The sequence below is a fragment of the Gracilinanus agilis genome, chromosome 2, assembly GCF_016433145.1.
Source record: "Gracilinanus agilis isolate LMUSP501 chromosome 2, AgileGrace, whole genome shotgun sequence".
Taxonomy (NCBI): Eukaryota; Metazoa; Chordata; class Mammalia; order Didelphimorphia; family Didelphidae; genus Gracilinanus; species Gracilinanus agilis.
The window spans coordinates 525390779-525413784 of NC_058131.1; the positions used below are offsets into that span (position 1 = coordinate 525390779).

General features: G+C 39.0%; 2 protein-coding genes across 2 annotated transcripts in view; one reads left to right on the forward strand and one right to left on the reverse strand.

Annotated features, from left to right (window-relative positions):
• Nucleotides 1-1496, forward strand: part of TP53BP1 (tumor protein p53 binding protein 1) — a 127288-nt gene extending 125792 nt beyond the window's left edge. Inside the window, exons 28-29 of the mRNA XM_044660015.1 lie at nucleotides 581-726; nucleotides 1152-1496. Of these exons, the coding sequence (XP_044515950.1) occupies nucleotides 581-726; nucleotides 1152-1339 (334 nt within the window). The 3' untranslated portion in view covers nucleotides 1340-1496. The remainder of the gene's footprint in view (nucleotides 1-580; nucleotides 727-1151) is intronic.
• Nucleotides 1497-2435: 939 nt separating this feature from the next.
• The window catches only part of TUBGCP4 (tubulin gamma complex associated protein 4), a 33586-nt gene continuing 13015 nt past the window's right edge, over nucleotides 2436-23006 (reverse strand). Inside the window, exons 6-18 of the mRNA XM_044662184.1 lie at nucleotides 21489-21568; nucleotides 19442-19643; nucleotides 18363-18528; nucleotides 17902-18026; nucleotides 16946-16996; nucleotides 15720-15825; nucleotides 15199-15306; nucleotides 14474-14612; nucleotides 12914-13091; nucleotides 11697-11831; nucleotides 10552-10668; nucleotides 4013-4152; nucleotides 2436-3456 (exon numbers count right to left, since the gene is read on the reverse strand). Coding sequence (XP_044518119.1) covers nucleotides 3444-3456; nucleotides 4013-4152; nucleotides 10552-10668; nucleotides 11697-11831; nucleotides 12914-13091; nucleotides 14474-14612; nucleotides 15199-15306; nucleotides 15720-15825; nucleotides 16946-16996; nucleotides 17902-18026; nucleotides 18363-18528; nucleotides 19442-19643; nucleotides 21489-21568 — 1560 coding nt within the window. The 3' untranslated portion in view covers nucleotides 2436-3443. The remainder of the gene's footprint in view (nucleotides 3457-4012; nucleotides 4153-10551; nucleotides 10669-11696; nucleotides 11832-12913; nucleotides 13092-14473; nucleotides 14613-15198; nucleotides 15307-15719; nucleotides 15826-16945; nucleotides 16997-17901; nucleotides 18027-18362; nucleotides 18529-19441; nucleotides 19644-21488; nucleotides 21569-23006) is intronic.

Genomic DNA, 23006 nt, shown 5'->3' on the forward strand with positions numbered 1-23006 from the left:
ATTGATAATTCTGCTGTTGAGATATATTTCAGGCCTGACCGGTCCTTAGGTTCAGGGTCATATAAGATCATGTTCTTATTCTCCCTCCATGAGTTATCCTCCCAGAAGTCAGACACATTTTTAAATGCTCTAAATTATACAAAGCTATATATACTCAGTTCCCATTGTGTGAACCAGCATACTTCCCTTATCAATTCAGCTTGTATAATTTAGAGCATTTAAAAATGTGTCTGACTTCTGGGAGGATAACTCGTGGAGGGGGAATAAGAACATGATCTTATATGACCCTGAACCTAAGGACCGTCAGGCCTGAAATATATCTCACAGCAGAAACTTGCCAGGTTCTCCTGGCTAAGGCTTAAAGAGTACTTTTGGAGAATGCTTTACACACAAAAATTGTGAAGGTCTTGACTCTTACAGAAAATTTTTTCTTTAAAATATTCAAATATTTTATGAACCTTTAGAGTAAGTTTGAGACCATACTATGAGTTTCACATCTAGTTTGTTTTCTCTTTGAGAGGATTAAGATCTGCTGACCATTTGTTCCTTTCCAGCTTTGATTCTGTTTCCTTTTTGGTAGGCATCCCCGTGAGAATCCCTTCCATAATCTGAAGGTCCTTTTAATATCTGACCAGCAGCAAAACTTCCTGGAACTCTGGTCTGAGATCCTCATGACTGGGGGAGCAGCCTCGGTGAAGCAGCACCATTCAGTCGCCCAGAACAAAGGTACCTGTTGAAAGCATGGTAGGAAGCCTCTGCTTCTCCAGGGAGTGCATTGTTCCTACTGCCCATATCTGGTTAGCTTTTATAACTACTGGGTCTTGTGGTCAAAGTCCCTGTCCTGACAGGTTGGCCTTGTCCATGTTCCTCTGAGAAAAGAAAGAGCAGCATCAAGAACCATCATAAGAGAAGCATAGGGGTCTTCTTAGCTCTTGCTTGATTTTGGTGATGTGTTGCCACACCTTTCCCTAGATTTCTACCATTCTCTAGGCTCAGGGGACACTCATTATGCTATCCTTTTACCTGTACCTAGAGGTCAGGTTCAAATAGAAACTTGATGGACAGGGCTCTAGTTGGGCAAAGTAGAGTGGCTAGACGGTACATTAGGTTGTATTCCTTTTATTTAATTTGTTTTCTGCTGATTCCTTCAGATGTTGCTTTGGGGGTGTTTGATGTTGTGGTGACAGACCCCTCGTGCCCTACTTCGGTGCTGAAGTGTGCAGAAGCATTACAGCTGCCCGTGGTGTCACAGGAGTGGGTTATCCAGTGCCTCATTGCTGGGGAGAGAGTTGGATTCAAGCAGCATCCAAAATATAAACATGATTATGTCGCTAACTAAAGATGCTCAGCCCCATCAATTTCATTCCCTGCTATTGTGAAGACTGTGTTTTAACCAGGTTTTAAATGTGTCTTGTGTGTAACTGGACTCCATGCATGGATCATTGTATATAGTTTTCTTTGCTGGACTTTTATGATAAAATAAATGTTGAATCTCTTTGGTTGTAGTAACTGATTTCTTTATCCTTTTTTTTTCTGAGTTTCTCTTTGGAAGGAATAGGAGAAAAGAACATATTGCCCCTAGGGCATAGGTTCTTTAACCACTTGGGTTGGTCTTTTTTAGTATTTTGATAAATGTATTTCAATATAATTGGTTTCCTTTGTAATCCTATGTATTTTACTTTATGAATTTAAAAACAATTCTGAGGAGGGGTCCCTAGGCTTCACCAGACTGCCAAAGGTCATGTCAGAAAAACTGTTAGTACCCTAACTGTGAGTCCATTAAGCAGAATCCTGATCACCTTTTGGAACAGGGGCACCTGGGCCGAGGGGATAAGGGAATGAGGAGCTTTCCAATTTGCTATTAAGTGATTAGGAGGTTTAGTTAGTGCTGACCATTTTTTTTTCCAGTTAATTTTGTAACAAGACATTCCAAAGAGAAGTGAAAAATTTCTTTGCCTTAAAATATTTCTCTCCAGTGAATAGTATGACTGGTAAGTTATATATACATTTTAAAATATGAAGTTATAAAACTTAGGGATGCTAAGACCCAACTGCCCTTAAGGGCCTGATTTCCTTTGATGTGGAGGTTAGCTTTACTGTGGAACTAGTAGAGAGTCTAGGACTGTGCTGGGCCAAAAAGCTCTGAGGCCACATACAATGAAACAGCTACCTGAACACATGGAAATTTTCAAAACTCTGTAAAAAGTCATATGATTAATTGCTGCAGCCATGGCCCTTAACTACTAGAAACGAGTTACTCCCTCTATAGTCTATAGTAGAGGGGAAGATCTCCATGTTCCTTAAAGGACTCCTGAATATCCATTCTTTACTCTTTCTGGGAGTCAGCAAGTCAGCAGTGGAAATATTAGAACACTGAGTGAATAGTCTCATAGGTAAATTTCCTAAGGCTAGAGATCAAGTTTTTATCTGCTATACACAGAATCCACTATAGTGGTGAGAGTTTAATAAGAATTTATTTTGATGGGTTGTTATGAAATTGTTGAAGACTGAGGTTCTTCAAGTCCTGTCTCTGCCACATACAAACTGTTTCCAGGACTGGGCAAACCTATGAGCTGTAGACTGATAGTAGATCTGAATTGATAGAGACTTCTATACCTATACCTTCCTCTCCACCACCTAATTACTGAATGCTTCTACTTTAGTAGCACTAATATAGTTGGGTCATGGAGTTTGTTATTATTTACTATTAATGTCTTTTTATGGCTGAAAATTTTCCATGGGTCTTTATTCTATTCCTTTCCCGTAAAACAAACAACCTCCATACACTTTAATCCTCTATTACTGACCCAGCCTCTTACTCAAAATTTAAACTGAGATTGTTGGAGGATGTTGACAAATTCCTTTTGATTCATAGCTTCTTCAAGGATGGTGGAAAAGTTTGGAATGAGGAAAAATGGCCATAAATTAAATAGAAAATCCACCTGTTTCCCTTCTTGTTTGCAAATGGCAGTCTGAAAGCGAATGTATTGCAAAAATAATCCCCTTTCAAAAATATATGACATAAGCAAGTTTGACTTTCTAGTCATATCACAATGACTGTTCAGAATGTATTTTTGGTAGAACTGTTACATGTTCAGTCATGGCCATCTATCAAGTGAATCATGCTCTGCCACCAAACTCTTGGAGGAGGATTAATAAACTCTTCTAGATGTCTAGTTATGTGTATGGCAAAGCTAATGTTTTTTTAATGATGACGAATCATGTCCTTAGATTGAAGTTAATTGCTCCATGACAGAAGGGAGTGAATTTGACTCCAGTTATTGAAGAGAAGATAAAAGAATTTCTCGGTTTTAAAAATAGAAGAGAACGTTTCAGTGAACCTTCAGCAACAGACAGAATCACCATGCTGGACTGATGGAAATTGCAAAGTTGTCAACTCAGTTCTTGACAGCAGCTCCTGAACTTCAGTTCAGCATTAGGGTTTATACCCCAAAACTGCAAATAAAATAAAATAAATCTTATCACATAACTTTCAGAAATCTTTTACTAAAGACTGTTTAGCTAACACAGTTTCAAATTAAAGTTCATGGAATTACACATAGTTCCAAGCCTGTTTTATCTTAACATCATCACCAAAAAAATCTTTCTGAAAAGGTTTAGAAGAAATTAAAACCAAATAAGTCTTTTCTTTTTCTCGTTAGGAAAAAGTTTCAAGAAAGCTAATGGTAGAACTGAGCAAATGATTCCCATTATACTTTCTTGCTCATAAATTCACCCTATAACTAGGGGGAGCAGGGTTTCTATAGAAGAGACTATTCAATATAAAAAAAACTTGATATTTTCATATGAAATGGCATGGCACAGTGGAGAAGAACCCACAATTGGATCTGGAGCTGGAGGACCTGAATTCAATTCTGGTATTTATGTGACCTTGGGCAATTTGAGACACTGGATCTCAATATCTTCATTGCAAATGAAGGAGTTGGAGTAGAAGACCTCCAATGCAGTCTGATTCTATGAATCTAGCTAGCTGAATATCATCTGCTCTTACCTGCCCAGAGTACCACCAGCTTGGGTGTAATATTTGTTGTAATCCAATCGTAGCAGTAGTTGAGCCAAATCTGAATTTATCTGATGATTCCGAACACTGGAAAGGATTTTGAAGAGGAGTGAAGACTGACGGCTAAAACCCTGCAGAGAGAAGTAACAGTGTCTCAAGTGAGCTCCCCCCAGTGCCTCATCCTTCTTTTACCTACAATTGCAATCATCTGGGGAAGGTGAGGAATTTCACTGGAAATGCCTTTAAGTTCAGGTGGATGACTATGGCTAGGCACCAAGACAAGAAGAAGACCCAGATCCTGTACCAAGGAACCTGACCTTTTGGTTGGAACAGTAAGAAATGCCAACGAACTGCTCTGCCACTCACTACCTGGTGCTGGGTCACAGATCCAGGGTGAACTGAGGAAGGAACCCATACCTAATAGGGGTGGTGTTACAGGGTAAGGAGTGGTCACAGGTTCTAAGCTATGCACTGAGTAAGCAACAAATCGAGAAGCAAATCATGTGGCTCTGACTCTTGAGACCTGAGCTAGGGGCAGGGTAGGGAAAGAGTCTCAGTTTTAGTATCATGTCCAGGCTGAAGCTAGCAGGGTAATAACCAGGGCAGGACCTAGACCAAAGGGAACCCTCTATTCTGTCATCCTGTATCTGCAGAGCTTCCCTATGGGCTGATAATGGCCGATTCCAACAGTAGTCCACTGGAATTCTAATGAGAGGCAAGCCCATAATTGTGACATGCAGATTTCACCTTGGCCTGAACTTTTTTGGGAGCACTAGAAGTTTGCAGATGTCCAGCCTGAACTGTCCCTAAAAGACTATGGAATAACATAATAACACACCAAGAAAGCTGCATCAGGATTCAAGGGGACATAAACATAGCATAGATATTTCCTCCAGAAGTGCAAAAAGTCTGGCCTTAACATATATACAAGTCTAGAAGTAAGCTGAAAGAAAGAATCCCACCATAAGAAGTTGTTATTGGTGAAAGGGTCACTCAAGGCACAACTCAGAAGAAAAGAATGACTCCAACCAAAGTTTCAAAGAAAAATACAGCTTGAGCACAAGTTCAACTAGAATTCCTAGAAAGGATGAAGCAAGAGGGTATTTTTCTAAAGCACAAAGACTTTTTTTTAGTTCCAAATTCTCATGTTCCCTCTGCCTCACTCAATAAACAAAAACAAAAAAACCTATTACAAACATGTATAGTATTGCAAAATAAATGTCCATATTAGCCAAGTTGAAGAATTTTTTTTTAAATGAAGTGAAATTGTTAGAGAAAAAAAGAATGGAGCAAGGAATTAGAAAAAGAATTTAATAGCTTGGACAAGAAGTATAAAACCCTACCCACATAATAGACTCTAAAAAGCCGAATGCATTAAATAAAAAATAATGACTATGAGACATGAAACAAAACAATGTCAAGAAAATTGTCCACATCTTTTGGAACCAGAAGGCAATGTCAATTAGTAAGCATTTATTAAGCATCTTCTATGTGACCTGGCATTGTGCTAAGCACTGAAGATACAGAGAAAGACAAAATACTCCTTGCCATCAAGTGGCTCAAAATCTTACTAGGAGACAACATGCAAACAACTATGTACAAACAAGCTGGATACATGATAATAAGACATAATCAACAGGAGTAAGGCACTAGAACTAAGAAGAATCAGGAGAGACTTCCAGAAGGAAGGGTTTTAACTGAATCGTAAAGCCAGGAGATGGAGGATGAAGACAGTATTATATGCACTGGAGGCAGTGAAAATGCTTGCAGTTGGGAGATGGAGAATTTGTGAGACGAAGAGCAAGGAAGCCAGTGTTATTGGATAACGAGAGTGTAGTGAGGAGGGGTGGGAAATAAGGTGTGAGAAGACTCTCGGGGTTATGATGGGTTTTAAATACCAAACAAGATTTTATATTTGATCCTGGGGGTAATAGAGAACCATTGACATTTACTGAGTAGGGAGATCCATTTTTAAAAGATTAATTTGACAGAGAGTGGAAGATGGACTGGTGCAGGGAGAGCCTCAAACCAGGAAAATCAACCAATGTGCAATTTTAATAGAACAAGAATGAGGTAATAAGTTAGGGCACATACCAGAGCATCAGAAGCTGTATCAGAGGAGAGAAAAACAGCCTGTATGACAGATGTTCCAAGATAAAATCAACAGGACTTGACACAGATTGGATATGAGGAGTGAAAAACTGAGGATTCAAGAATGAGATTTGGTTTTTGAACCTTGGTGCCTGGTGGTATCCTCAACAGTAACAGAAAAGTTCAGAAAAGGTTTTGGGGAAAGTTAGTGAATCCAGTTTTGGATGTGTAGAGTTTAAATGTCTGTAGGATACAGTCAAGATGGCAGAGTAGCATGAAGTAATAAGCTCTCCCCTCTAAAAAAAGCAAATTACACCAAACATCTAGGAAACCCACCACCAGATTGAATCTTGTTGGCGAAATCCAGGAAAAGTCATTCAGTTCCTAGAGAGACAGACGAGAAGTCTACAAACACTAGGGATGAGGTTGGGCCCAGAGCATCCTAGGCATGAAGAACTCTAGCTCCCAGGGAGAGGCTGTGTACTAGAAACAGGTGTCAACTGGCAGTTTTGGCACCTACTTCCCAGTTCTGGAACACAGATCCTTGGTGGGCTTGCATCTAGCGGGTGTAGCATTCCTGAGCTGAGAAGCCCATAGGAGGGAAGAACAAGTTTAGGAATAATGATGTGGCTCACCCCCCCCCCCCAAAAAAAAACAAACAACAACAACAACAAACAGTGGAGTGTGAGCTTCTAGTTCAATCTGATACTTGCAGAAGGATAACTTTGATGGAAATCCAAGATCAAAAAGGAGCCAACAACTCTGTCACTGAGCTAGCAGCTTCCCAGCTAGCTGATAAGGTAGAGTCCAGCAGTTTATTGCTGCTAAGACTCAAACCTAGGGCAGAACCGTATAAAGTTCAGATTAGGGGCAGTGAGTGATCAGACTTTGCCCTGGTTCAGGACATTTTAGGGGCACTGAAAGCTTGCAAGTCTTCAATTCCTATACCTTAAGAAAGCAGCAACAGGAGCAGCCTGGACCTTCCCTCCAGAAGTGTGCAGGGCCCAGCCCTATTATCAGGCTGATCTTTCTACCATAAAAAAACTATTATGGTGGCAGGAAAGTGCAAGACACAAACTCAGAAGAAAAGAATGACTCCACAATATCGAAAAGCAAAAGTCTTGGAGAAAAATACAGCTTGGGCCCAAATCTGCCTAGAATTCTTGGAAGAGACATACAGCAAGAGTTTAGAAGTTTTTATAAATTAAGTGAGAGCACTTGAGAAAAAAATGGATAAGAAATGAGAGCTATGGAAGAACGAACTGAAAAGGGAATTAACATTGCATAAGAGGTATAAATCTTTGTCTAAGCAACAACCCCCTGAAAATTAGAATGGACCAAAGAGAAGCCACTAACTCTGAGGCATCAAAAAATTTTAGTCAAAAGACTGAAAAAAAAAAAGAAAGTACAAGGGATCTCACAGCAAAAACACCTGGGAAATGGATCAAAGAGAAAAAATTTAAGAATCGCTGGACTCTTTGAAATCCATAAATAAAAATAAGAGCTTTGAAATCTTATTTCAAGAAATTTTAAAAGAAAACTGCCCATATTTCTTGGAGCCAGAGAGAAAAATGAAAACAAAGAATCACCAGTCACCTCCAGAAACACCCAAAATGAAAACTCCCAGGAACATAACAGCCAAAATCTAGAGATTCTGGGTCAAAGAAAAATACTTCCAACTTTCCAAAAAGAAAGAATCTAACTACCCAAGCCACAAAGTCAGAATTTTATATGATTTAAGTTACCTCTATAAAGAAGTGGAGAACTTGGAATACAGTATTTTAGAAACCCAAGGACATAGGATTATAGCCAAGAATAACTTTGCAAAAGTGTGTATAATGCATAGGGATAAAAATGGATTTTTAATGAAATAGAGGAGACTTGCAAGTTTTTTTTTTCTGATCCTTTCTGATGAAAATACTTTCAGGAGTTAAGAAAAATAAAAAAAGTAAACACAAATGGATAATGTTAAGGGACTAAACAAGTATAAATGCTTACGTGCAAATATGGGGAGGTGATATGTGTTCCCTTTGAACCCTATCATCATCAATAGTTATAGGAAGTAATTAGACAAAGCTTGGGAATGGTTCTGTTGTTGTCTTGGTGATCTTAAGAAAAGAATGGAAAGGAAGGGGAAGAGTAGAATATACTGGGAGGATGGATAGAGGGAAGAGAAAGGTTAGGGAAAATTAATAACTTTTGGGGCATAGTTCCAAATTGCCTCCCAGAATGGCTAGCTGCTAGACCAATTTATAGCTCTACCAATGGTGCACTAATGTACCTATTTTCCCATATCCTTTACAGTATCTGCCATTTTCCTTTTTTTGTTAGCTTTGCCAAACTGATGAATACAAGCTGGAACCTCAGAGTTGTTTTAATTTGTATTAATAATTCAAGACATTTTGGACATTTTTTTTCATTTAGCTTTTGATAGCTTGGATTTCTTCCTCTGAAAACTGCTTATTTATTTCCTTTGACCACTGAAGAACTGATTCTTACGGATCTGAATCCATTCCCTTTTTTAAAAAAATAAGACCTTTACCTTTACATATCAAATTGGAGATAATAGACACCCTTGCTTTACCTTTAATGTTATTCAAAGGCTTCTAAGTTTATCATTACATATAATGCTGGCTCTTGGCTTGAGATAAATACTATTTATCAAATTATTTTAAAAAAATAAGACCTTTACCAGAAAAATATTGCTGCAAATGTTTTTCTATTTATGATTTTCTTTTAATTTTAAATGAATTGGTTTTGTTTGTGCAAAAACTTAAAAAATTTTATGTAACCAAAATTGCCATCCCTTTTATCCTTTGTTTGGGCATGAATTTTTCCCCTTGCCAAAGATTTGACAGGTAATTTCTTCCTTGATTTTAAAATTTGTTTATGATGTTACTACTTATGTCAATGAGATATATCCATCTGGACAATATCTTGGTATGTAATGTGAGATATTGAAACTAGAAATAAATAAGTTTCTGCTAGACTGATTTCCAGTTTCCCCAGCAGTTTTTTTTTTTGTCAAATAGCAAGTTCTTACTCTAATAGCTGGATCTTTGGGATTATCAAATAATAGGCTACTGTGTTCATTTGCTTCTGTATATTCTATACCTAATCTGTTCTGCTCTCACTCTTTCTTATTTCTTAGCCAGTACCAAATCATTTGATGACTACTGCTTTGTAGTAGAGTTTGAGATCTGGTACTGCTAGGCCTGCTTCCTCCCCACTTTTTTTTCATCATTTCCCTTGAAGTTCCTGGCTTTGGATTTTTCTAGATAAATGTTGTTACTATCTTCTCAGTTCTATAATCTTTTTAGTTTGATTGGAATGATGCTGAATAAGTAAATTAATTTAGATAATATTGTTATTTTTATTATATCAGGTCAGCCTACCCATGAGCAATGAATATTCTCCAATTATTCAGATCTGTCTTAATGTAAAGTGTTCTGTAATTGTATTCATATAGTTCTTGTGAGCATCTAAGTAGGTAGATTCTCAAGTATTTTATACATTCTGTAGTTGTTTTAAATGTATTTCTCTTTTTATCTCCTACTGGGTTTTGTTGGTAATATGCAGAAATGGTAATGATTTCTGTGGATTCATTTTTATATCTTGTAAATCTGCTGAAGTTGTTAATTGTTTGAATTCATTTTTTAATTAACTCTTTAGAGCTAAGTAAACCATTACATCATATACAAAAAGTGATAATTGTGTTTCTTCTGCCTATGCTTCTCTCTCCGTTTCTTTTTCTTGTCTTATTGCTCTAGCTAGCATTTCTAACATATCAAATTGGAGATAATAGACACCCTTGCTTTACCTTTAATGTTATTCAAAGGCTTCTAAGTTTATCATTACATATAATGCTGGCTCTTGGCTTGAGATAAATACTATTTATCAAATTAAGGAAAATTCCTGTGCTAGTTTCTAGGTTTGTTTTTTTTTTAAAAAAAGGAATGGGGGTTGTGCCTTATTAAAAGCTTTTTCTGCATCTTTTGATACAGTCATATGATGTTTGTTACTATTATTAACATGGCCAATTATATTTATGTTTTATTTTTAAAACAAACAAATCTTGCATTTTTGATATAAATCTAACCTGGTCATATTATATGATCTTTGTGATATGTTCCTGAAGTCTACTTGAAAGTATTTTATTTAAAATTTTTGCACTGATTTTCATTAGTCATGTTGGTCTATAGTTTTCTCTATTTTAACTTTTTTTTTTTAAACTTGGCCAATGAGGGAATTTATTTTGCTTGAGTATATATATTTGTTATAAGGTTTTTCTTGTTGGGAGGGAGAGAAGGCAGAATTTGGTTAACTGAAAAAAGTAAAGTTTAATTAAAAAAAATTCCACAGAAGAAAACCGAAGAGGCAAGTCTGTCCCTATACAACTCCATTTTGGCAGAGCTGTGTACTTTGACAGAAAGACTCACCTTCACTAGAATACTCAGCTGTGCAGCCCCACGTTCATCTAGGGGCCCCAGGTTCTGACTGACCAGCGAGCAGAAACTGTGACAGAGATCTAGGATTTCATTCAGGCAGTGGAACACCTATTTTTAAAAATCAGTTCAAGAAGGAAGGACATGTTATGGGAAACAATAGAGGATTCAGTGTCTTCCATTCCCAAGAACACACCGACAACTGACCTTTCTTCTTGGGATATAAGTTTATGCCTCTGGCTGTTAAACATACATTTCAATTTGGATATCCTTTAGTACCTTAAACTCAGCATGTCTGAAACTGAACTCATTACCTTTATTCTTCAAAATTACTTTGAATTCCCAATTTCTATTCATCTCCTAAACACATTGATATGCTGTTGCTTATTCTACATACCCTTTGTGACACATACAAAATACATTTCTCTTTTCCTCTCATTTTTCCATCTCTCTAAATCTTTTCTTCACCACTTAAGTCCTACTTCTTCCATGAAAACTTCCTTGACTAACCTAGCCCACAATGATCTTTGTCCACACTAACCACTCTAGCATTTACTGGCTACGTCATCTATTTGACACTATAGTAATAATACAAGATAATATATCTTATACAAATATATTCTGTCTTCCCAATTGGATTGTAATCTCCTTGAGAGGCAAAACAATATCATTTCTGAGTATCTAGTGCAGGGCCTTGGTGGAGGAGATGCTAAAAGAAAGCTTGCTGATGAAGTTCTAGGCCTATCTTCCTCTCTCCAAAGCAGAACTGTATTCAAACCCATCTAAAGCAAGGAGTTGGTCTTTATCAATGGTTCTCCAGAATTTTTAGTTCAGACACTTTTTAGTAGAGCAGCTATTTCACTTGCTCATTAACATTACCACACACACTCACTGAAATTCCTTTTTTTTTTTTTTTGTCTTAAGCTATTCTCTATTCCTTACGTATTTCAGGAACTTGAACATATATCATTGGTGCTTTCTGTCTTCTACTTATGTTTTTATAAATATTGCGAAGTACCAACAAAAATGGGGAAAAGAGATTTGCTTAATGGGAGTTTGTTGTCTTGCCAATTCAATCAATATCTAGGGGAAGATTTGCTGCCATAAGAATTTTAGAAAACCAAACTAGACCCACTTACAGGTTTTAGCAAGATGAATGACTGAGCCAGCAAGTTGCTCAGAAAGTGGTCATGAGCCAACTGGATGCTCTCAAAGTCCCTGGTGGAATTAATTTGATGGAGGAGCTGGGAGAACTGAGACTCCAACACATCTACCTGATGGAGAAGTAGAAGTTATTAAAGCATTCTATAAGACAGATACTCTAAGATAGAAAGGGCTAGTGAGGTGTCTGAGAAATAAATATAGAAACTCCCTTGCCACCAGCTCATCCACTTTCTTCTAAAAGCTGCGCTTATACTCAACAATAAAGTCATTATTTGGAAGGGAAAGTTGAAAACCTGCTTCAGTCCAGCCTCCCCTTGTGGAGCAGATGTCTCATGTTCACACTGATTGACTCAGTTACATCTTATTAAAATTCAGTAACTTTGGGCAGCTGGGTAGCTCAGTGGAGTGAGAGTCAGGCCCAGAGACAGGAGGTCCTAGGTTCAAACCCGGCTTCAGCCACTTCCCAGCTGTGTGACCCTGGGCAAGTCACTTGACCCCCATTGCCCACCCTTACCACTCTTCCACCTATGAGACAATACACCGAAGTACAAGGGTTTAAAAAAAAAAATTCAGTGACTTCTGGGGCACTTCAAAAATTTTAAGTCAAAACTTAAATGATTCCAAAGCTCTGAGATACCATCCCTGGGGATGCTTCCTCCAATGAATTATATTGCCACTGCTCCACCCCTTAACAGACAGTCTTTGTGAGATGCTGTGATCAAACCAATTCATCAGCTGGTGATCAACCATCTGATGATGAGCCTGTCTTAATTGAGTAAGGCTGGTTTTTGGACAACAGAAAATTTGTCATGTGGCTTGATCTGAAAGTTTCATAGTTTGGTAGGATCTGTTCAAGCTTTTACTTTACTGACATAACCTTCAAAAACTTGGGGTCAGCTTTGAGCCATCACAACGGAGCAGAATAGGATTTTAGTGCAAAACCAATGCCATCATATCCATAAGAACTTGGGAAATGTCCTGGTTGCTCATACAAGACTGTCTTGTTAGTGCTTATGGAGTTCCTTATTCATGCTTCATTAATACCATCCCACTGCACAGTAATCCTAAAAATTATGCCCAATGATACAACCCATTTTTTCCCTTATCAGTGTTTCACACAGGACAGGAATGAAAACATCACTTTGAGATCTTTCTCCCACCATTTCCCATCTACTCAACTTTCAGCACAGACCTGGAGATAATATTGAAGATTGTCCACCAAGAAAGCCATGTGGTTTCGTAGGCGCCATTTAATGGCATCACTCTGATTAGACTTGAGGTGTTTTCGCTGCATTTGGAGAGCCCAACAGTGCTGTAGTTCTGCCTGCACTCGTCGTACACTGAGCAAGTACTTGAAGACAACATTGTACCTAGGTCCAAAACAGCCATCATTATGCTAGAATTGTCCATTCTTGACCATCTCCTCCTTCCCTTGGACAAATTCCAGATTCCTACCCTTTCCCCTATTTTCCTTCCCATTTAAGAATATGAGGATAGCCAGAGAGCGACTCTCTCTGTTGGACATGAACTCCTTGTTCTCTTCTGAGGTGCAACTCTGTGCAGGTATTTGTCTGAAAATTTTCCACTCCATTCAGGGGAGGCCAGGATTCCAGACAGTCTCTTCCCCTGCTACCTTTATTTTGACAAGTTATCACAAATGACACCTGCTTTACAGAATTCACCAAACTAAACAGAGGTCATGAGAAACAATAGGCAGCCAACTTTTGGGGAATGTGAGCCTCTCAAAGACAGGCAGATTTGCTCCATAATCCTTTAGGGCTCAGGATTGTGCCATGTATATCATGATTACTTAACTATTAAGTAATTAACTCTGATAGTGATACAATCTTTTTTGAAAAGGAGTTGCCAGGTCCAGAAAATATTTGAATGGAGGCAGAATTACTCTTTCAGAAAAGGAACTTCTGACCTGGAAGTGAGGCTGGCCTAAATAACTTATAAGGTTCCTTCTAACTTTGGAGTTTGTGACTCTTCACTTTTTATCTCTTACTAGGTCATGACAGTCATGTAGGAGGAAGGATTGGAGGACCCACATCAAGGCCAGGGTACACTCAGAGTAGCTGATTCCTAGGGGAACAAGAATTATATGACCTCTCATCTAGTTATGAATTTTTACAGAAAAATGAAAACCCTAATTTCCTAAAATATCTAAAGATTCTAAAGTAATCCAGGTCTAAAATATATTTTTTCAAAGGGATTAAAGGCATATGCAGCATCAAGCTGATGGACTTTGGTCACAGCCACTAGAATCTTCTCACCAGACAAGCCTCTAATTTTTCTCAAATCAATCTCAAAAACAGAGGTGATGTGGTATATTAGGAAGACCTAGGAATTCGGAAGCCATTTAGTTGTACCCCTTCATTCAAAAGATGAACAAACTGAAGCTTGTGGAGTTGAAGTGACTCAACTATCATCATAGTGATAGCCAGAGGCAGAGTTAGGATTCAAACTCAGGGTTGTTAACATCCAAGTTCAGCACTACTTCGACTAAACCATACTAAACCATCTTTTACTAGTTCTCAACAGTTTCAAATTAGGCATCTGCTTGTTAAATATAATGTGGTTGTGATAGCTGGATTCTTGAAGTCATATCTCCTGGGCCTATAGAATATTAATTATTGGTCAGGGGGTCACTTTGTTCCTTGTAACTAATGTGTAACCTAGCTCATCTCTTGCCTGGAGCATTCAGGTAGTATTTTTACTAATAGAACTCACAGAGGCCTTGAAAACCTACTTCTCCAGGACAGCAGGAGTGAAAAGAATGTGTAGAGGCCACTGCACTTTGTAGGAAAGACCCAAGGCTGCCCAGCCTGATGCAGGGGCTTCCCGTGGAGAGGTGTCCCGAGAAGGTCCTTCTCGTGCTTGAGTAACATCTAAGGCCAAAAAAGAAAAAAGAAAGAAAGAAAACAAAGAAACATTAGTTCTATGACTATAGCCTAAATAAGACAAACAATTTGCTTTTTTAAAAAGAAGAATGTACATGTATAACATAAGGGAAAAAACACAAGGATGTCTAAGGCACAAGGAGCATCACAAGATAGGAAAAGGACAAGGAAACAATATGTATGCAGGCTTCTTGCTTTATCTTAGTGATTATTCTACAGTCTTTAAACTTAGAGGCAGCTAGAACAAGATAAGAGCTGACCTATCTAATGAAAATGTAGCATGTAAGAATGAAAAGCTTCTAGGCTGGACAAGGAAGTGATCTAGATTTTAGCCCTGGCTCTAAAACTAATGACTCTGGACAAGTTATATAACCATACTGTAACTCTGCTTCTTAATCTTTAAAATAAAGGTGTTGAACTAGAAAAAACTCTTAGTACTCTTTGAGTGCTAAGGGTAGATGACCCTGATAAAATCCTAAGAAAACCAAGTTCATGTCTTCAGAGAAGAAAGCAGAGCCAGAAAAAAGAAAGGGGGAAAAATGATATGAGACAGAGAGAAAAAGGGAATGAATACCTTTATGTTCCTTTCCATGGTACTCAATTGTCAGATGGAGCAGAGGTAGAAGGTTGTCATCATCTAACAGTACCTTGTGGGCAGACTGCTGGAAGGCCACGTTAACATCTGGCAGAGAGAGACATCGGGGAAATGGTACTTGGCTATAGAACTAAAGCCGGAGGGAAGAGGACTCCCACCCAACCCTGCCTGACTGCAATATCGTCAGGAACCGATACTGTTTGACTCTGGAGTTCAGAGCACAACTTTTCCTACAGACATCATTGGTTATTTGGCTCCTCATCCCATGAGGCAGCTGTAGCCTGATGGGAACTGTCCAGTCACTCAGGAATGATTCCTCCAGGCAGTGTCAGAGGACAAGGAGGCTGCCCCTTAACCCCTCAATGAAGAAGACAAAAGAGTTGGGCTCTTCTGTCACAGAAAGGCACTAATATAACTCAGCCAGCCACTTTTCTGTTGATTAGACTCAACAGCATGGTGGGAAGAGCACCCAGGAATTTCAGGAAGCCAAGGACACTTACCGTGCTCAGTTACTGCAGTGGGAGGTGTCTTTAACATATGCTGGGCTGTGTCAATGAAGGCCTGGAACAGTTCTCCTCGTCCCAGCAGGTAAAAGTCTTTAATGATCTTGGAAAAAGAATGTCAGTGAACAAGTCAACAGTCAGGCAGGCCTAGGAATTCCTCACTAACCTGGGGAATTCAATTCAATTAAAGCATTAATAAAACTCCTACTATGTTAGGTCACTATCCAAGGAGACGAGAACACAAAGAAGAAAACTGAATCACCCCTACTGTTAAGCAGCTTACAGTCTACCTGGGAGATATGATTGAGATATATATAAAATAAGTAAAACTGAAGCTAAATTAGAAGCAGAAAGTACTAAGAACTGGGCAGATCAGGGAAGGCTTCCCTGAAGAAGTGGAACCTGAGCTAAGCCTTGAAGGAGGAAAATAAGGGCTCTTCAGCACAGCTGAGAAGTGAATGCATTCCAGACATGAGGTGATGGCTTAGGTGAGAAGAGGCTGGAGATGAACGGTTTGAAACAGCTAGTAATCATGGAACACAGAACTCATTTAAGGGAGCAGAATGAAATAATGCTGGCAAAGGAGGCTTCCAGACTGTAGAAAGGCCTTGTGGATCTGAGGAGGCAGTGTGAGACAGTGGATAAAGAAATAACTTTGGAGTCAAGAAGACCTAAATCCCATTCCCTTCTCTGATACATCTGGATATGTGACCCTGGGCAAGTCTCTTAAACCCTCAGGGCCTCTAGGTAATTCTTGAAGACAAGAAGTTGCAGAGAAGGTACTGATCTGCACTGACAGGATTCTTCCTTGAGAATTCCCCACATCAGTGAACACAGGGTCACTTCCCTCCTGTCTCCTACATGAGATCCTGCCATTCTAAAAAGGAATATCAGTAACTAAAATTTTAGTGATGCTTTTAAACCAGGAAGATTACAGAATATTTGCTATCATCTACTCAGTGGCAACACAAAGAATCAAATAATAAGAAAATTTGTGTCCCTCTCTATGGTATATTTGTACAATCACGTTTGTATTTAGAGAAGAAAATCTTGCAAGGAATTTGACACCCAGCAATGGAATGCTCATTTTGGGGAAGAGAACACAGGGTCATCCTATATATCAGGAATAGGTTTCCTTCCAAAACTATGGAGAATTTGGGGAGGCAAAGTCATTTCCTGTCAGCCATATTTTAATAGTAAAGGGAAATAAAGAAAGCTATTACCTTTAATTGGCCCAGTAAATCTGACTCTTCTACCATGAGCTTCCATAGATGCTGAGGAAACAAGAACATGAATAAAAGCCCATTTTAAGAATACCATTACAAAGGAAGATTCTTCATGGGAAAAGGTACTCCTATATTCTACTGGATGATTCATAAAAGCTTACCACTTTAGGGGGCAGCTAGGTGGCTCAGTGGATTGAGAGCCAGGCCTAGATTAGGGAGGTCTTGGGTTCATATCTGCCCTCAGACTCTTCCTAGATGTGGGACCCTGGACAAATCACTTAACCCCTAACTACCTAGCTCCTACCACTCTTCTGCCTTGGAACCAATACACACTATTGATTCTAAGAGGGAAGATAAGAGTTTATATTTTTTTAAAAAAGGTTACCACTTTTATGATCATTACAATAAACTTTCTATGAAAAACATTTCTGAAAAATTGATTCTAGATCCTGTATGTACACACTAGCAAAAGTTAGAGTGCAGTAGCTTAGCCCTTTATTTTTTGTTCTTTAGTGGCATACCAAATTTGGTCAAAATCAATCTACTCTTTTTGAAAGTTACTGTGGAATGGAAATAGACATATAAAATGCTAAACAGTTCAAATGAAACGAAGATCTTCTGTATTCCCTCAACTAAAGAAAACTTTATGGTGTGTGTGTGTGTGTGTGTGTGTGTGTGTGTGAGAGAGAGAGAGAGAGAGAGAGAGAGAGGGCAAACTGCATATGCATTCCATGTCATGTCTCAAGAGAGAGCCTTGTAAGAGGGAAAGATACTTCATGTTGGAGTGTTCCTAAAACCCAAAGATAGAAAACAGATTCAGTCTGAAGAATCATTCCTCCAGCTCCATCTCCAATGCCAGCTATAAGAAACAGTTGCCATGCTCCATTCTGTCTTACCAAGCGAATCCACTCCCTTGGAAAACATCTATTGAATCAGATACTTAAAAGGCAAACCTCAGCGACAGTGCTGCGTATCCGGTCCACCACCAGCTCAAAATCCACAAGGCTGAAAAGAGGCTGCTGCTTGAGGCGATGGAGCTCTGCAGCAAAGGTATCTTCTTGATTCTTTAAAATAGACCCTGTGTATCAAAGACAGTAGGAAGCTAGGACAGTAGGAACCTTTGCAGCTAGGCTATCGACAATGATCTGGTTTTTTCATTTGCTGTGGGAGAGAATCTAGCTCTCCTAGGTAATCTAGTAAACACAGGGTGATAACTTTTGCTCTTAATCACTGGTGCCACTTCTTTTGCTTTGAAGATTTCTGACAAGAAGCTTCATGGTGTTTTTTTTTTCAATATCTATCTCAGAATGTGACGTGCTACATCAATCACTGCCCTTAGTCCATGATGCACTAGGCAGGAAGAGCTGCTCTTGACCAGCTCTTGGGGAAGCGACATTAGAACAGGGCTTCCTACCTTTTCTGGTCAGATTCATGTTCTGATTCTCAAACATCTGCACAGATTCTCCTACAAACAGGATTTTTTCAGCGACCCTCACTGGAATATAGGAAGGAAGTATCTCCACTCGAAGGGAGAACTGCTTTAGGGAGGGGGCCAGCATGTTCTCTTCCTCAATCAGGCGCTAGGCAAGAAGAGAGAACGGAAAATGAGAAAGTAAGCAGTAACTCTTTATCTCCATCCTTTATATTCCATAAGTAATATATTTGGGAGAATAGGGGCCTTTAAAACTAGGGATGTACAACTCCACTCTTGCCATAAATCAGCAGTTTAGTGTTTGCAAGGGAGAAATCTAACTTAGTCAAAAGAAACTCAGATTGGAGAGTTACAACACCCATATGTTCTAGTCCTAGCTCTGCCATTAACTAGTTATAAGATTTTACCTAAGTCATTCAACCGCTCTGAGTCTTGTAAAATGACTTCATCTGTAAAAAATGAGCAGGTTAGACTAGATCTGTAAAGTCCTACAAAATCTAAAATTGTATTATCCTTTCAGTTTCAAGAATGTATGATTCTTATGTAATGCATTGGCATATATAGGTTTGTGAATTCTAATTAAAGACTTTGAACTGCATCTCAAAGCTGCCAGGGAGATACAGCTTGTGGAGCACACAGGTGCTACCCACCTCCAAATGTGTGTGGCTGTGATATGAAGGGGCCTCACAGGTGCCCGTTCTAGTGGATTATCATAGGACCATGGATCTAAAGCTGGAAGGGACCTTAAAAGTCAGCAAGTCCAACCTTATTTTATAGATGAGGAAAACAGGCCCCAGGGAAGTTAAGTGACTGGCTCTAGGCAAAGAAGTATGGAGGTGAAGAGGCAGAAAGTTACACTCAGGGTTTCTAGGGATGCCAGTCAGTGCTCTTTCCCATGCATCCTGAAAACCTCATTCAGATGAAGACAGTTTTTGAATTGGGCAGGTTTGGGTAAATGGTCCAGGCCTCAGTGAAGCACCAGACTCTGTAGAAACTTATTGGTGAAAGCTAACAAGTCAAATTTCTAGTGGAATGTACTGCATTTCCCATCATGTTCTCACCAGATCCTGAAGTTCTCGTAACTGCTTCCCTGTCAGGCCCCCAATGCCCAGGTCCTCTTCCTCCTCCTCCAGCTGAGTGGAGACAATCCCAGAAGATGGACCCTGTTTAATAAAGAACTCTTCATGTTGGTCCAAGAGCAGCCCATGGAGCATCCAGGCAGAAAGCTGCTTGTACATGACCCCATGGCACACAGCCAAGATCCTGAGTGAAGAAAGGGAAAGAAAAATCATTTCCATAAAAACTCCTTCAGAGAGTGCTCAAAACCCACAAACACTCAGGCCATTCTGGTCCATCACTAGAGGGTGCTGACTAAGATCTGAATAAGAATTTGGTGAGTCATAAAGGAAATTGTCCATTATATTAAAGATAATGATTCCATTTTTTAGTCAGATCTTTTTAGATTGTCACAGTCATTAAATTTCTTAGAATTAAAGCTCACATGTTAAAGTTTAAAATGTTCTTCGGCCATTTTGACAGCTTCTTTTAGAAAAGAAATATTCTTTTCTTTGTCCTCACTTTCTATAAGAGTTTCAGGGCAGAAAATTCCTGTCAAAATGAAATGGGTTTAGAGAAGTCTGTTTCTCTGCCAGCAAATGCAGTTTGCCTATTTTCTCTCCTTTCACCAAGAGAAAAGGAAGGGGATGGATTTAATGAGGAAAAAATGACTCAAGTAGAAATGTAGCATTAAAAAATACATGGATGATGATTATCTGTGAAAACTTGGCTACTCTCAGCAATGCAGTGATCTGGGAAAATCTTGAAAAACTTATGATAGGGAATGCTATCCACCTCTAGAGAAAGAACTGTTGGAGTCATCTTTCACATCAATGTATTTATGGTTTTAGTTGGTGTTTTTTGTTACGTATGAGTGTGCTCTTATAACAATGACCAATTTGGAATTGTGTTTTGCATGACAATAAAAAATAAAAATGTAAAAAATAATAACTGCTAGTTGATGAACCAACTGATAAGAGTATATTATCTCTATATGCACAAATATTTTATGTACATGCTGGGTCATATTAATAAAAGAAAAACAAAAAGAAAAAAATACACAGAAATAGAGGATCAAGAACTTTCTGCAGAACTATCTGAAGTATTTCCAAGACTGTCTGTTGTGCAATAACTGAATATTAGAATTAGAAAGGTAATTAGAGGTTATATAGTTCAATCTTCCACCCAGTGCAGAAGCTTAACTTAAAGTTTTAAAAAGGCAAGATAAAATGGGAAAGATGAATTGGATCTCTATTATCTCCAGGAAAAAATATAAAATTCTCTGTTTGGCATTTAAAGTCTACAACTTGCCCCCTTCCTATCTTTCCAGTCTTCTTATATTTGTCTCTTCTCCAAGTACTTTACAATGTAGCAACTCCTGCCTTCTCAACACTCTATATCATGATTCCATGTCTTTTCACAGCTTCTCTCATTGCCTGGAATGCTTTCCCTTCTCATTCATTCTCATTATCTTCCTTGGCTCACTTCAAGACTCAATTCAAATCCCACCAGATTCTGCTGGAGGCTTCTTCTGGTCCATCCCTGTTGTGTCTTCCCTCTGAGATTACTTTTTCCTCCATCTACTCTGAATATCCAGTATTTTGTACATACCTAGTTGTTTAAAAGTTGTTCCTCCCATCAGAAAAAGTGAAGTCCTTGAGGGTATTTTTGTATTTGTTGGCAAACAGTAAACACTTAATAAAATGCCTGTTGATACTGACTGAAAATAGCAACTATTTCCAAAGATATACTCAAATATAGCCAAGCAAACCCCATCCTATATAACAATGATTCCCTAAGGATGATGGGATGTGAAATTCAGAGGAACCTTAATATCATCTAGGCTATTTCATTCTCCTTTATGTGATACTATCTTGAAATCTTCTTTATTGGCTGGGCCAATATGGGCTCTTACTCTGGTCATATAGGTTCATTTATTCAATGTTAGCTTTCTTGTCCCACCCATTACTGAGTATTTTGGAGAAGTCTTAGACAGCATGTAAATAAAATGTTCTTGACAAACTGTGCCACTCCTAAATTTTTGTGACTTACTTTTCTAATGCACTGCGTACAGGAGGCAATCCCCCACAGCTGTATTTGTAGACTGTTTCCAAGATCTGACAGCCATGAATCTGGAAAAGATAAGTCGATGTAAACCATATTCTATTTTAGTATCTTGCTTGTTTAAATCCTACATTCAATTGTGATTGGCTCAGCTTTGTAGTTCCCTATTGTGACCCAGATTAATATAAAATCTGGTTGGCTTATAAAGCCCTCCATAACCTGGCCCCTTTACCATTACTGTTCTCTTACATTTAAACAGAAAACTCCCCCTCCCCCAACACACAATGGATTTTATAAAGTTGGCTGAGCAGGGCCAATCAGTCTCCTTTTACACCAGATCTGTGTGGGGACGTGCCTATTCTCTTGCTTTGGAAGAAGGGAAAACTTCTCCAGAAAGACCCTGCACAAGAATATTTAACTTACAAAACTTCAGGTTCTAGATTCATCAGTCTGGAGTGAATATTCAAAATTCAAAAGTGAAAAAACATTGTTACTACTCACAGCTCCATTTTCTCCCAGAAGAGAGTCTTAATCTTTGCTTCTATTGTCAGAAAAGGTAACATGGACATAGGGCTCTTACAACTGAGCAAAGCTAAATCTATTGAAACATGCAAGTCTTTTCAATTTACACAGAACTCTAGTCTGCAGCATCCCTAGACCCATCCAGGAAAGGAGGGAAGGTAACCCACCAGCTATTCTTGGATTTTTCACTCTCCTTTTCCAATTCAAATGAGACAGGGAATGGTAACCCATTCACAATGGCAGTTTTCTCTCATTTGGTATTATAGTGCAGAGAGGAAGATATGAGGAAGCTACAAAGGTGGAGATATCTATTGTAGTAGCTTCCATATGAGGCTTGCAGGAATCAGGGTGATTCTCAGATAGCTCATTGGGGAAAAGGGCTTGGGTATTGTGTCTATAACACAAAATGAAGTGAAGGCCTGGCAACTATTTGGCTAAGTTCATCAAAACAGGAAGCCAAACTGAATTCTTGAGACTCTTTGTTCTGAACCTCTATCTGGGATGAGGTCCTACCCTTCATGTTCAATTCTTTGGCCTAAATTATCTTGTTGGATTTTCTCTCTGATCAACTAACTGAAGAAGTGGCAATTATTCCTTTTGCTATATGCGTGCGTGCGTGCATGTGTGTGTGTGTGTGTGTGTGTGTGTGTGTGAGAGAGAGAGAGAGAGAGAGAGAGAGACAAACAGACAGATAGAAAAACAGATGATGGGGGTTGGGGGACAAGGGAAGGGAAGAAGAGAAAGAATAGGCAGGGAGGGAGAGAGAGGGAAAAAGAAGAAGAGGACAGGGAAAAAGAGATGGAGCCTGGGAAAGAGAGAGAGAGAGATGGGGGAGGGAGAGAGAAACAGAGAGAGACAGGCAGAAAGACAGACAGAGAGACAGGGGGGGGAGTGAGAGGGAAAGAGAGAAAGAGACAGAGGGAGAGAGGGAGGGAAGGAGAAAGGGAGGAGGAGGAGGAGAGAGAGAGAGGCAGGGAGTGAGAG